Genomic DNA, 16,187 nt, shown 5'->3' on the forward strand with positions numbered 1-16,187 from the left:
TCTACCAAGAAGCAGCTGCAGCCATTACCATATTGTACTCTGGCTGATGCCTATGCTTTGATATAGTCAATTGATGAATCAATAAAGTCTACTACTACTACTACATTACCATACTGCTGTCTTAAAATTTGCCACTTCTTGTAACAATCCCATATCCTTTGTCCCTCAAATTAGAATCTCCCCAGTCCTGGGGTCTTTCCTGCAGCTGCTGGAAATATTTTCCAGAGAACCCACAGGAACAGCAGAAAGCCACACATCTCTATGATCTCTACTGTTCTAATACATAATAAAGCTCCCTTGAAGTTCTGATGATCTTTCTTTGCTCTAACCCCGGCACTGGAGTTAGACAAAGTTGTTAAAAATAAATCCATTATTACATTTACAGGCAAGAATGTTTTACTACTACTGTGAATGATAAATAGCTGTAATGTTCTGCAGCTGCTGAAGTATGTGAAACTGTCAAAGATTAGACTTAGATCTCAAGCTGAGTAGGATCAAAAGGGATTAGTGGTATTTGAAGTATGGAATTATGTCATAATTGGGTAAACACAAAAAACACAAAAAACTTTCTTCTGCAAACATTATCCACATTACAATATCTGGAATAAACAAGTGAAAAGTCTTTTAGGAAAAATACGGATTTAACTGCAGTGTAACCTTACAGTTATCACTACCTTGAAGATTATATATCTACACTATTATGTACCTCTTCAGCATTTGAGTCATTATTTTTTCACATTCTTTTTTGTATTTGCCATCTTTCCCTTCCTTCTCCATTATTCTCTAAAGACCTGTTCTGGCCTATTCCTTTATATTCTTGAATCAATTCATAGAACTACTTAGTAACCAGAGTACTATTTAAAAAGTTTTAAAATCTATCTCTGAAGTAAATAGACCTTTGGCATTTATACTAAATTTAAAAGAAGAAGTTGTTGACTATTATAGCTTTACTTATGCAATGGATCCTCCATAACACTAAGCAATGATCAAAATACTTTAATGTGAAGTTGCATTTCCATCAATCTTCATAAATGGTTCCTTCCAGACATGAATTTAGGAAGGAAGGCACCATAAAAAGCACAAAACTCTCCACACCACAAATAATCAAACAATGAATCATCTAACTGGGCAATAATCTTCACTCTGAAATTAAAGTTGTTGGTGGATAAGTTGTTATTCCATCATAGAATTAAGCTATACTCATATTATTTTAGAATTGGAGGGTTTTAAGAGATCATCTAGTGTTTAGTTATTCTCAAAACAGATGTAACTATATCAGCCCAAAAAACAGAAATCCTCAGTTCGAAAAAAGTGTATTGGCATGCAGAGGAGCAGAAACAAAGCACTTTTCTGCAGCTCTTTAAAGCACTCATGTCTTCTGAAGCACATTTTTGAATCAAATCCAAAATGTTGCATCGTAATATGCTAGTAATATGCTTAAATATTTCCAGTTCATGACACAGTATAGGCTATTGTTGTTGTTATCCACTACAGGTAGTCCTTGTTTAGCAACCACAATTGAGACCAGCAACTTGGTTGTTAAGCGAGGTAGTTGCTAAGCAAAACTGCAACTGTGCTTAAGGTCTTACTTCAGCTTTCCTTTGCTTTACAGACTTGAGAAGGTCATAAATATGATGATTGGTCATAAAGTTACTTCTTCATCACTATCATATCTGCAAGTTACTAAACAAGGCAGCCACTAAATGAGGACTACCTGCAACAGGAAGTTAATTTTTAGCTGAACCTGGCTTCCCTATATTTTCATCTCAGTTCTATTCCAAGCTCATCCAGATATGCCAGTCACAGTGGCTGTGACTTACAGAAGTTGAACTCCAACATTTCTGAAGATCATCAAATTGGGGAAGTCTGTTATAGAGAAATCACAGCTGCATTCAAGCAGCAACTGAACTCAGTAAACTGGATGGTGATGTAAACAAATGTATACATCAAGGTGATTTACTACTGACTTTTATTAAATAATTTGGCAAATGTCTTTTTTATCCCCAGTTTTGACAATTACCTCTCAGTTAAAAGCTAAAGCAACAAGATAAATCCCATGATGGTTTAGGGTTCCAGACGGGACATTATATTGGCTGGATTTACATACTCTCTAAGCCAGGAATTTTCACTGTGTTTTATCAAACAAGCCTTTGTAACCTGCTTCATTTGCAAGACTGAGCCATAATGGATTGCACAGTTCAAACACCGCACTAAATCAAAAGCAAACAAGCTCACATTATGGTGTATCATTATATGTAAATCCAGCCTGAAATGTAATTGGCAACATGGACATCTATGGAGGAGGGGAAAGGGGGCCAAATGACATCGTCAGGCAAATGATGGGACTTACAGTATCTACTTGTGTTAGATGTCATGATGCAAATGCATCATTGTATCATTTTTATTACCATGTCATGATGGCTTCTAATGGAATATACACACACACACCAGGCTTGATATATAGATGCCATCCAAACAATAATACTGTACGACCTAAATGTTAGACACAGGCCAGGTTTACACATTCTGCTAAATCCTAGCTTGTTTTGTTTTGTATGCAAAGCTAACTACTATGGTTTGTAAACGATGGTGTGTAACAGCACATGAACCCAACTAACTGCGGCTTATTCAGGAAACCAGCAGTATTCATGAAGCCACGGTTTCGTGAATAAATTGTCCAAACAGATTGTACAGACAGATAAATATGAACCAGATCCGAGGACGACAGGCGCCTGGTCTTAGGCAAAACGCTCCCGTGAGCTTCAAGGAGCTCGCCTCGGAGGGAGAACCAATCCCGGGAAGAGACGGGAAGGAGCGTGCCCGCTTTCTGCTCCAGCAGCGGCAGTGCCTCCGATCGGTCAGCAAGCGGCGCCAGATTTCGACCGTTCACGCCGAGCCCGGAGGAAACGCGCGCACACACAACCCAAGCCCAACACTTGGGCAAGCCCGCACAAAGCGGCTGGGCGAAGCTTTAGCGGGCTTCCCGGCGTCTTACTCCGATCCAGCCCGGAGCGGGAGGGGGGAATCGGCGACCCAGGGGCGGCTGCGAAGAGTGACCCAGCCACCGGCCGCAGAGCATTTTGGCTGAAGGTGAGTAGAACTAGAGCATCCCGGCCGGAAAACTTGCAGGTGGCTCGCCTGGCGGAGGGAAGGCGGCGGAGTGGCATCGCGCGCCCGCCTCGGCTTCGTCACGTTCTCGAGTGGAGGGGCGGCTGCTCAAAGCTTTTGGCGGGGAGGACAGGGCGGGATTGCGAGGAGAAATCCCACCTGGTCCCCTCAAACTTTGCCGAGAACCCAGCCGCTTGTGGCGTCTCTGTGACCGCCGCTTGTTTAGCAGTTCGGTCTCGATCGCTCGGTGGCCCTCCGCGCTCTGCAAAGCGGGGGAGCTGGTGTCGAGGCAGCTCCGCTCCCCAACATACCTGACTAGCCCACGTCGTCCCTCCTATTGTTACTCTCCCAGCTGCGTTTTGAACACTTGTTTGTTTTTAAGTGGCTGACCCAGCGAGCGAGCGAGGGGTATTCGTCTTCCCTTCTCCGCATCCTTCCACTCTTCCTTTCTTCTTCCTCTTTTGCCAGATGTACAGGATATTAGCCATAGCGCTTTGGTGTTTTCTGCAAGCAGAGGGCAGGCATCCAGAGATCACCATTCGGAGCAGCAACAATGGCAATTTTTTGGACAATGACAAATGGCTGAGCACTGTTTCCCAATATGACAAAGATAAATACTGGAACAAATTCAGAGATGTAAGTTGTACTCCTGTATATGTATGTATGTATGTATGTGCGTGTGTATATGTACAGTATGTATATTTCTCAAATGTATCCTGGGATTTTTCTCTGCAAGGAGCTCTTCATGGGAGAGAAGGGAGATGGCTACATCTGTTGTAAGTGGATGCTACTGTAGTGTTGGAAGGAGGTTGATTCCCCTTTAAAATCCACTGGGTTTCATTTTTTTGTGCTATGGTATGTTTTCAAATAAGTGGTTAGTTTTCTTGGTCTTCCATTTTCATTTAAGACTTCTAGGGAACTTTGTGTGCTGGTTTACAAATTTAATGACTGTGAAATACTGCCAGAACTATTTACAGAACTATTTACTAACTGAACCCCCACTGTGGTAAATACTGAAGCTTTCTATTGCTGTGAGTGGTGGGGAGACCAGAAGCATGCCATTCTGTGCTGTTGAAACAGGGTTCGTTTTTTTTTTTCCAGACCAGGCATGTTAATAATTCAAGAATACTTTCAGATATATCTTAATTTATAGATTGTGTTGTAATAATGATATGATGTTGCATATCATTCTGTGGGAGGACAGCAAAAGGCATTCTAAGTGAAACTTCAGGAAAAATGAAGATTTCTGGATTATTCATCAGCCTGGGAAGAGAATGCAATGGAAAGGTTTTGTTGGCATTAAGATATTTGAACAGTTTGATCTTAACCATTTAGAATTCCCTAGAAGAGTCAAGTCCACAATTTTATATATCTGCTGTAGGTGAGATGGCTTATTCACCATGCAGTCTTCTGAAAACAGTAAGGAAAAAACACTGTGTAGGATTGCAATATTTAGGTGTTCCACTTACCTGCATCATACAAGATCTTGTGCAGAGGCACAGTCAAAATGTTAAAATGGAATCAACTTTTCTAGTTCCACTTTTTCCAGTCTGTGAATTACCATATTATTTTCCAATTGAATTGAGCCATAATTCAATTCCCATTGGTGACTTTTTTCAACTTCAGTATATATGTAAATGTATGATGAATTTCAGGATGTATTCAGGATAAATGTAGCCAGTCCAGTCCATATGGTCAGACATGAGTACTCTTGTTGTAAAATCCATGGAGTATGAATTGCAGCCTTAATCTTTCAGCAAAACCCAAAGAACCGAATTCAGAAATACTGTAAAATTTCCATCTTTGAAATAACTTCATTAAGTTCAAACATACAGTCAGATGTCTACTATGTGTAAATGTGATGACATTGAGAGAAGCTTTAAAAAAAATAGGGTTATCTTTTCCCCAGTACTTGAAACATTATTTTTGGAAGTTACAAAGGAGCCATTGGTCAAATCTCATATAAACTTTTTCAGTGATGCAATTCTGTTTAGCCCATGATTACTTAATCATAAATAAACAAAATGACCTGGAAAACAAATATAGATAAAAAGTCAACAAGAAGATAGCTACAGGAGTAGGTTCAACATTAGTTCAATCTTTTTGAGCTTTTACCAGGATACAGGTAAGACATGTAAAAGTATGTTGAGATAAATATGGGGAAGGAGCAAATAAAACTTTCCACTACTATATTATTTTTCAGTAATCAGTTAAGCATTCGTGCGCAGATGGATCTGTAGCTTGAAAACAACCTTTAGAACAGCTTCAGTTTTCATCTAGTTTACAAAGCCTTCCTTACTTTTCCAGTTCCTGACCAAAAAGTAAGCCTACCTGAGGTTAGCTGGTAAAATAAAGTTTCAGAGAATGTTTCACAAGCCTGCTCTGCCACCTGGGTAAACCAACCACACACTATATTTTTGGGAGAGAGGTTTCCAGATTGCAGTGGCACAGATTGCCTGTCTGAAATAGTGCCAAGGAAAGATGCTTTCTGAAAGCACATTTAAAAATGGGTGTAAAATAAGTCACTATATTTCATTCAGTACAACAGTCTGCACAGTTTATATAAAGGAATGTTATCCTGCTATTAGGCATATGAAGAATATGCTAATATGCTGCGCAGGGCTTACTGTTTGCCGTAGTCTCAACTGCTTCTTCTGCAATGGTACAAGACACTGGAGAAGCTGGGTATTATTTTTCCTGTAGTTGCAGGAGCAGTTTTTCTTTTGGGGTTGGAAAAGATATCAGAGACATGATCTCCTGGAAAAGGTAATGACTTCAGGCCAATTAAAATGAGCAATAGTTTGAGCAGCCCCCACTCATTTCACTGGAGCTTATACTCCAAACCTTGTTGCCAGCACCGATCCTATTGTTAGAATGATGTTTGGCCTCAACTGTAGAATGACATGGGAAATTTGAGCTTAGAAATGTTCTTATGAATATTCTTATTTGAACGTGAAACATGTCAAGGAGATAATGCAAACCAAGATGGGGACAGTCCCATTTGTTTTAGGGTTGTCACAACTTTTGGCAAAGCTGTTGTCAGCCCTTTGAGGTAAAGGATACAGGAGGTACAAGGGGTCTTGGAAACTACTTTTGGATGGTTAGGGTGCTGTAACAGAATCTTGAAAGCCTAGCAAAGCCCTTCTCTATTTCAGCTACACCTAACCCAATCAAGGTGGAGTTCTTTTGAGTTTGTTTCTCATGCTTTCTACTTTCCCAGGCCTGAGGTATCTTTTTCCTATTAGCTCTACTTTCTCCTGATATCCCATCGCAGTTGTGTGTCTTCACTCAGTCATGTGAATCATCACCTTTGTTTGCCACAAAGGCAAAACATATTAAAAGTTAAAATCCCCCTTAAGTGAAATTCACTCCTGGTGATCACCTGAACAGGAGTGGTTTTCCATTGCTTCCAGGATATTTTTTTGACTTCCCAGATTTTAGTTTTTGTCCCTTGGATTTCTCAGTGTTATCCCATCCAAGCATTGAGTAGGTATGATCTTAGCTTTTCTGAAATCAGGTGGGGGCAAATGAAGGGAAAGACAACCATTTTCCTGGTCTCAGTGGAACCTGGCTTCCTGTTGGAGGTAGCTGTGCTACAGCTGCCTGTCATATCTGTATAATATTGTAGCCCTTTGCTTTCCTTTCCTGTGTTTTAATGTAAATAGTTTAAGACTGGGAGTTTAGTTGTCTGGAATGAATTCCAATAATCCAGCTTTTTCACAAATTGAATATTTATACTGTTGAACAAAAGGACAGTAGTTTGGCTTTTGGTGAATTGTCAGACTAAATTAAATGTGCCAGTTCATCCTTTATATGGATGAGAGAAGCCTTTAAAGATGGATAGAGGTAAATGGAAAATTACATCTTAATTAGGTATGCTTGACGTTGAAATCCTGAGCCAGTGGTCAAAAAATATTCTGTTGGAAAAATTCTAAAGAGAAATGAAACAATATGGCTAAAAGCATGTGTCTCATCCAAAGCCACCCACAACTGAGCAAAAAGGGGGGCACAGTGTCATACTCATATACAAAGGGGCTTTGATTCAGTGTGGTGTCTTCCATCCACTACCATCTCCCATTGCAGATGTTTTTGCTTGTAGTATATGTAGGTCCATGGGCTGGTCTCAATCTCACCTACCATGTGCTGCAGTTACTTGTAGGAGGGAAGTTGGAGCTTTGTTTATTATCCCAAACTAGCAACAGGCTGCCTCAACACAGCCATGGTTTCCATCCCATGAAATCTCAGAAGTACCCTGCAAGTGTCCTTATTGTTGCCATTTCTGCAGTTAACAGTACTCCCCATGAACTGATCAGTGTCCCCTCTGGTTGACCAAAGGGAATCTAAAAAGCCAGCTTCCAGCCAGTGCTCAGCATTGCCTTGCTGCATTTGTTTTCATAGTGAGGGGAAAAGAATCCCTGACTGCTCCTTTTAAAAAACATGGGGAAATAGGAACTAGGTAATTTAATTTTTGCAAAAGGAAAAGAGAACTGCTCAAAATAAAGATGACTGTGAAATAGTGGCATGGCACCCTTTATTTATTTATTAAATTTATATGCTGTCCCAACTCCCAACTACTTTGACTTTAGCTGGGCTGGAGAAGAGCCAAGTAGGAACAAGGCAAGAGCTTTTGACCATGGGAATCTACCCTGCTCACAGTTCCGGCCATAATGCTGTAGAACTACTTTTATATGGTTATATTTATGTCCAACTTTCTTCTAAGAGGTCAAAGTTGTGTTCATAGGGTTCCCTCCTTCCTTTTCTTTTTCTTACAAGAGGCATGTTGAGTAGTTGAGCTGAGAGAAAGAAACTGACCCAAAGGCACCAGTGAGTTTTCATAATCGAGAGTCGATTTGAACTTGGTCTTCAACATCATAATCACTATTCCACGTTGGTCTCGGTACTTGAAGCATATTTTCTGTGTCACAGCAGTCAGATGGTAGTCAGCTGAACTGTAGAAGCTCCAAGCACTGTAGAAAAATAGCCACACAAGTGTTTTCCACAGGAGGAAGGAGTTCATAAGAAGCATTGTAGAAACCTCTAGACATAGAGGGAATAGTACTTTTATTCAACACAAAAGAATGTGATGATACATTTTGTAAAAACAGAAAGCTTCTTCCATCTGTGTGGCATTTGCACTAGTTGATCAAAAGAGAAAAGAATCTTTCATCTGTTCTTCCTGCAAATCCTTTTCCTCCCCCCCCCCCCCCCACATCTACTCTGGAAGGTTGGTATATCCACTAGAACAAGGTGGAATATAATGTTTGGGGTTAAAAGAAGGGAGAATTGGCTAAGATTGTTTTCCATCTCCTGTAAGAATATCCCAAGCAGAATTATGTTCAGGAAATACTTCACCTGGTAGGAAAAATGCTGGAATCAAACTCATTAATAATGGAAATAACTTAATTGTTATGCAATAAATAGCATGTTTTCAGAAATTTCAGTGAAGATGCTATTTTACACAGAGGTTGTATTGCCAGTTTCATATCTCATATGCTATGGCAATACCAGTCAATTATCATGGCAACCTTTCTGCCATCCTCTGTCATTCTTCCAAACTTTCTGCCTCCTTTTTATCCCAATGGATGATTCAGCCAGGAACACAAAAGTGCACAGATCCTTTAACTGTCATTTAGCTGGCCTCCCACAAGGTTATATTGCAGTGAGAGATTTACAAACAGTTATCAGTCAAGTTCAGAATTTAAGCACATTAACTAACGGTCATCTGCTGATAGCCTGTGCAGTTATTAAACTTGGAGTTTCCACACTGGAGCCCAGTCACATCTGCATGTTCAAGAGTATGAGAAAACATCTTACAGTACTGGTTTGAATGTACTGTAGAATCAAACATAAGGTTTTATATGCTGGTGGAGAGGCTGATAATCTGTATATTTAAAATGGCAATTTCTCTAAGCAAGAAACTGTTTTGTTTACTTCAGTAGCTACCATTATCCCTTTTTTCATTAAAAAAAATCAGTCTAGATTTTGATAACAACTGCTTTGCAAAGTTAGTGATCACTTCCCATGTTTTTGCTGTTTTTCCTCATGTCCTTGGTAGAAGTATTGAATTTTGTGCAATTCTGATATCTGTCTTTCAGTTTGCTCAATATTTAATGGATAGGAGAATAATAATTTCAGTTTTTGAAATAGCTTTGGCAGACTGATCCTTTGCGGATAATTGAGAATCATATCTGTAAATGCCTCTTGATTAGCTTGCTGTCTGAAGGTCGTGAGCATCGTAGATGAACAATCTTTAGGTTTTGTATGGTGTAAAGACTAAGACTATGATCAGGGAGACTCTGGCCATTGAAACTCAATGGGAGATTTTAGGTCAGTCACTCTCTCTCAGCCCAGCCTACGTGATGAAGTTGCTGTTGTGCAGATACAATGAAAGAAAATCTCCATGTAGGCTTGTGCTCATAGTGGAAAAGTGAAATAAAAATCTAACAAATAAATATTCTTATAGAAAGAAAACAGATTGTAGAAGCATTTTTCCCAATAGTAGCACACAAATAATCCCTGTATAATGATAATTTTTCTGTGCATAGTGATAGCTTGCATTTCTAAGCTTGTTACACTGTGAACAGCCTGACTTGCAGAATTCTATTATTTTCTAGTGCTCTCATATGCAGAAGGATGAAGTACTTGGGTTATTTGATTTTGGTGAAGCTTTACAAAGCTGATTCACTATTCTACAAAACATTTTGATGTGCAACCAGTATTAATCATAAAACCCAGAAAAATATGTTTTGTAAATACAAGGAAATGAAGGGTTCCAATGACATTTAAAGTAATATTTTCAGTAAAATACTGAGTGATTTCTCTCTCCTTCCTGCCCCTTTCTTTTCAGGAATAATTATTTTAGATTTCAGAAACTTTCTTGGTTCCCTGAATTTAATGGAATGGTGATAAGAGCAAATCAGTGCAAAGACAGTTGAGTACTGAGTTTGAAAAGGCAGTGTGGAGTAATAGAGCTAGGTGTAAGTAGCATATACATAGTGTATGAGAAATCTCAGAGGACTGAGAAAGAAAAGAGAGTACTTCAAAACATAATTAACAATGAGCAGATGAAAATCTAGCCTTACCTAGAAAAAGGATGGTTAACCATTGGGTCTTGTATTCTGGAAAAAAGAGGTTCAAATGGCTGTCAGAGACCCCATCTTAATAAATTCACTGACACATGACTGCTAGAATTTTGCTGTATTTAGTTTCCAAGATTCTGTATATTAACCCCTTCTTAACAATAAACCTTACTAATGAGATTCTGTGTAATTCTTTCTTTTTGGATTATACTCTGCTGTTAGGGGCTTGACAAATGACACTGCACTCCAAAATTCTGGGTAGCCTCCTAGCAGTTCCATATAGATGCTGAATGCCATGCAGGATTAGGGTCCTATAAAATGGATATGTAGTATATGTGAGAGGGCTGCACTTTGTGGCCCTGAAACATTTTATCAGGTTATCCTATAGAAGCAGCCAGCTTCGTCTTGATGACGCAGATGGCATGACTCCATGGCTTCATATGGCAGTAGTAGTAGCAGCCAATAGTTAAGAGATGGAAGAGCTCTGTTTATGTCAGAACAATAATCTAGAGTTCAGCGCGAATTAAACCATGTAGCTACCACGCTGCTTTGTAAAACAACTTCAAATAGGTGTTTTACCTAAAGCTTTGTCTCAGTGCAGTTTTTTTTTTTTTAATCTTTGCCTAGCTCTAACCTATGTGTATTAATAGTTATCTAACTGTTATATGATTGGTCCACTACGTGGTAGACATTATGAGTCTTTTCTGATCTGGCCAAAGCAAAGATGCCATAGGTGGATAAAAACATTATAGGAGTCTTGAAAGCCATGGTTCTTATAGCGCAACATAAATAGCTGCCAAGAACACTGCAGCATCATTAGCTGTCTTACAGCCAGGTGTTAGGGACCACATTGGCTTCTAAGTGAATTAGCTGCAGATCTGTAGGAATGGAATGTCAAATATGAAATGCAATTCAATAGTAGACATTATTCTAAGAGTCCAGAGTTGCAACTCAGCCCAGGTACTAAGGGTCTGAAATATATCTTCCCTTTAAAGTTGTCATGTGGCTTTGTTAACATGTCACTAGTTACGAAACTGGAAATCTGGTTGGAAAAAGTCATATGGGTGAGCTGAGAGGCAGCCTTCAGCATGCAAAGAATGGTCTCAACCTCAGGGTTGTAGAGCTCCCATAAATGAGCCATAAAAGCCGCCTATTCTCTTGCTTTCTTATAGTATTTGCAACACATCCACCATCCTCCCATGTTTAAATTTTCTGATTAATTCATGCATTTATTGGTGTGCATTGCTCATTTTCCTCCTCTGCATTGAATGACTGTGTTTTACTCAGAGGATCTCTGAGTCAATGTCAGGATCTCATCTGGCTGCAAGAGATACCAAATGAGATCCTGACACTGCCAGTTCCTTACTGCCTCTGAACCAAACTTTGAGTTTTGTGCAGGCATTAAAAGGAATGAAAGTCACTTCACCCTTCTAGTGGCTCTCATTTTCTTTTTAAAAAAGAAAAAAAAACTGGTGTAAGCTGTTACTGTGCATAAGAACTTTCTTTTTTATCATCCATCTTCTTCAGAATGAATAGGGGATGATGCAACTGTCACCTGGCAAACAATGTTGGAATATATTAAAGTGGTCCATTTCCTACTTCACGTGTATAGCTTCATTCTTGGCAAAGACACTTCCAAATTCTCCCATCTCTTTTCCTCTTCCCCAGGCACACTGCCAGCCTTTGCTTCTAAGAAAAGTAAAAAAAAATCTCTTACTGAGTAGATCATGACACTGATCCATTCTGATGCTGCTGATTTCTGTAGCAAGTCTCTTCCCATATTGCCCATGTTGTCTGGTGGCCAACAATAAGGTGTTGCTGTCTCCACTGCTGCTGTGAGGGCTCAGTCCTCAGTCCTTTCATCTCAGGTGTTTTGATGAAAGCTTCTCTTTCATCAGAACTGGCAAATGAATGGTTGGGTGTATGTGCAGATCTCTGTTATAATCCTCTTAGATGGAACTGGAGAACTTCTGCCCACCACTCTGCTCTCAGAAGGTGTGTCTTCTAGCCAAGGTGAGTGGCGGTTAATCCAGCAGTGCAGGGTGCCAGGCATCCATAACTTAATGGAGCAGCTAACTGCAGTTCTCATGATGGTACCTCAAATTGAGGAATACAAAAATTACATACATATTTTTGCAGCTTTGGTAATCTTAGTAACCAAAATTGGTACCATACACCTTGATTTGACTCTCTAGAGTTTGGATTTTATTCTTATAAGGAGTGAGTTGCTATACATTCATGATTAGTATTTTCTGGAAATTCTTTCCTCTTTTTATCGCTAGGGAAGAAACAGTTGCACTAAGATTTAATACTTATTTGTGTCTTGCTGTTACAATAGGAAACCTAGCTTTTTTCCTGGCTTGTGCAAACCTGTCCCCTCCACTGCAGTTGTGAGGAGGAATTTGAAAGCTTTTGCTTCTGTATTAAATTAACAGTTGGTTGCTATGTTGTCTCTATATGGACAGACTGGTAAATTTTAAAAATGATTCAGGAAGAAAGCCATTTTCAGACAGTTTTAGGTTTTGATCAACACAGCACACTCGGAAGTATTCAAAATGTAAAATGTGTCTACAGCTTACAGGCTTCAAATAGTTCTGTCTTGTTACCCTTACATGAATAGCAGCACAGATACACTGTGGGGAGTAGCTTTAGACATCATTCAACATGTCTCCTTTAAGAAGCAGGGCTCCCGAGTTTCAATTAGGAGTTTTTCCTAATGCTGCTATTGTTCCTTTGACAATCTGCATCCAAAGTATCACTAGTTAAAACTGATTTGACAATTTTTCTGCAATTATAAGGCATGTTTTCTTGATGCAGAACATTGTATTTCTTAGTTGAGATCATGTATTCCACCTCAATATTTTAACTCCAGGTCTGGTTCCCTCCCGCCAGTGTTTTAGATGTCTAATAATCACTCATGTAATTGTCTTACTCTTCCTTATTTTTCCTCTCTTTTAATTTAATTGGACACATGGGGCTTTAGTTTATCTTTCTCACATTTCTCAAGCTGTTATTTAGTGACTTTCGAGGTAAGTCTTGTACTGTTTTTTTTTCCGCCTATCAAAGGAAAGGAGTTGATAAAGTGTTTGGTTTGATATCTGCCTGAAAATAACAGAAATAATATGTTTATCAAGCTCTTGGTAGGCCGTAATATTTAGCTAATGGGTTAAATTTGGCTGTCAGGTCATTAATGTTTGTGTATGGAGGGGCTACTTCAGATGGAAAAAATAGATTAATTGGCCTTTTACCCTAAAGGAGAAAGGTCTGCAAAATCCAAATGTTGCATATAAGATGTTCTAGACATATTGATTCTTTCTAATTTTTATAGTGTAATTTAATCACGTGTGTGTGTGTATGGGGAGGTTGGCTGGGTTCACAGATCATATTAATTCATCAATTATTTATTTATTTTGGTATTGGTTTCGCTTATATGCAAACCCAGATAAAATGATTTGTTCAGTAAGTCATTCTAACTAAACGTATGTGAATCCAACCATTTTTTGAGTGAGGTAAATCATCCCTTGAGGACAGTTTGGCCATTAGGAAAAGAAAACTGAAAGTCTTTTTATTTTTCTATGATAATGTATTGGACTTCTGTAAAATCACTGTAAAGTAATTAATACTGATAGCTTACACCTGTTTGTAATTATTGAATGAAATATTTGTTGCTTTTTGGTGGTACATTATTTGCACAATAAACTTTCTTCAAACATTCCGATAGTAACACACTTAATTCTATTTTGCTTTTATTGAAATCCTAAAATGTGTGTATAGATTGAAGTATTTATTCACACTGGCTCACTCTATTGTTTGTCTGTAAATATTAACATTTTACAGAAGGGGCTATGCTTATTTCTATTTGTCCTAAGGCTGAATATTTCAGAAGGATATTTTAAAAATTTAATGAATCACCAAACATTAGATACAGTCTGGGTTTTTTGCCTATCGTTGGTGTAGATTCTGTTTCAACTGCTATGAGTTCTGCTTCAACTGTTTGCATATATAGTCCGATCCTTCTTTTGCTTTGATTTTAGTTCTGCAGATGTGAAGAATTCAGTGGTGAAATCTTCAGGATTAAGGGGACTACTGGTTAAAGAATGAAATCATTCATAAATTATTATGATTCATCTTTGGTGCCAAAATGAAACAAAGAGAAGTTCCAAATTGAATCTCCAGCAGAAGCACATTCCAGTGTCACAGTCCTGACACTGTGGAAAAGGCGATTTTGAAAGTATAGATGTATTTCTACTTATATTCAGAGAAGGACCTCATCTGAAGATATTAATATTTGGACAGCATATGTGAATAAATACAAAGTAAAATTCAGTCTCTTTAGACTAGTTCTGTTTTGAAATTGAGATTGGGTAACATAAGATTGTTTCATGTTTTCATATTTCTGAGAGGTTTCATTTATCTTGTCATTGAATTTATATAAGTGAACAAACAGGACTCAATACACTTTTCTTCTGATTTAGAATATGTTTGAAGAGCAACATAAGATAGACAACAAAAGGACCAGTACAAATATAGTAAATTACCCTCAATTGTGTTGTAACCTAGAAATATAGGTACGGCTTGGCTTTATGAATAAAGTTTTTTTCATGTTATTTATTTATAAAGTTCATACCCCACATTTTCATTGTTAAAAACAATCCCAAGCTGGAGAATGCTTAATTGCAAATTGTTGAAGAGAAAACTGGGGAGTAATCTACAACTCCTCTCTCTCTTCTCAACTGTAATATAGTGAGGTTGATCCTGATTCATTCATCTACTCAGTCAGACTATGAAACCAGTACTCAGTCTCCAAATAGTTTATTTGTGAAGGTCTGCAGAACCTGGTCATTCACACAAATGACACCTTAGCAACACTTCCAAGGTGAAAGACTCCCTATTATCAGCAAATACAAGATATATCTTCTTTGCAGAAACAAAGAGACTCAAATTACAAACAGGTTATTGGCTACAAGGCAGGTGTCAAGCAACTCCATAAACAGATGGAGATGGAGTAATGGTAGGATAAGCATGGGTATTACATTTTAGAAAACTATACACTAAGCAATTTCTTATCTCTACTGTGCTATGTCCCAGGCTGTACTAAGTGCTGTGCCCATCATGGTGCTTTACTCTAACTAAGCAAATCCAAACCTCTCTGTTTTCCCATAAAATAGAATCTCTGCTCAGTCCTTTGCTTACTTGCTTGTGTTTTTTTTTAGTCTGCTATAACCAATACGGCTGTGCAGTACATCAGATTCAGTTCAGATGAGGTGCTTTGAAATGTATAGTAACTCTTCCTACAGCAGCTGTGTGATCCTGGAAGATTCTGCAGCTGCTTTAATGAGGTATTGTGTTCATTTTCCAGCATCTTCCAAATTAAATCCAAGGCATTGTACAGCCTAATAACTAGTACAGGTAGTCCTCATTTAGCTACTGCAATTTGGACCGGCAACTCCGTTAGTAAGCAAAGAGATTGCTAATTGGGAAATCGCATGACCAACTGGACTTTCCTTTTCCCCACTCCCCCGCTCTTTGGAATGCTCACCCTGGTGCTGGGATAGCTGGCTCAAAACTGACAAGACTAATCAGTTTCACACCTTCCCCTTTTGTTTGCCTCCTAACCATTCCCCAGCCCTTTGGAATGCTCACCCTAGCACTGGGATAATTAACAAGAAGGGAATTATTGTTTGTATTTACATTCATTGGAGAGAAGGGGGTTACAATAAAGTAAGGAAGCACACAATGGGGAATATACCGGACTGTTTGCGTACTACACTCACAGCTGCTGGTCCCAGCTCATTGCTTTCTATGTGTATTCCCCTTGTAATCCCTTCCTCTCAAATCTCTCCAGTCTGCAAAGGGGAAAAAAAGAAAAACAATGGGTCAGGCACAGGACAACCCATACTGACTATAATGGTGATCACGTGACTGAGGGATGCTGGAAAGGTGGTAAATGTGGGCATTGGTCATAAAGTTATTTTTTCAGCACTGTCATAACTTTGAATG

General features: G+C 38.8%; 1 protein-coding gene across 3 annotated transcripts in view; it reads left to right on the top strand.

Annotated features, from left to right (window-relative positions):
• Window positions 1-2,941: 2,941 nt before the first annotated feature.
• The window catches only part of SPOCK1 (SPARC (osteonectin), cwcv and kazal like domains proteoglycan 1), a 524,632-nt gene continuing 511,386 nt past the window's right edge, over window positions 2,942-16,187 (top strand). For all 3 annotated transcript variants that reach the window (XM_088133786.1, XM_088133789.1, XM_088133787.1), the window contains exons 1-2: window positions 2,942-3,090; window positions 3,577-3,744. In XM_088133786.1, coding sequence (XP_087989912.1) covers window positions 3,577-3,744 — 168 coding nt within the window. In that variant the 5' untranslated portion in view covers window positions 2,942-3,090. The remainder of the gene's footprint in view (window positions 3,091-3,576; window positions 3,745-16,187) is intronic.

This window comes from Python bivittatus, unplaced genomic scaffold, assembly GCF_059951505.1.
Source record: "Python bivittatus isolate LINGU-HERP-01145 unplaced genomic scaffold, Pbiv_v1 ctg000080_np1212, whole genome shotgun sequence".
Lineage (NCBI taxonomy): Eukaryota > Metazoa > Chordata > Lepidosauria > Squamata > Pythonidae > Python > Python bivittatus.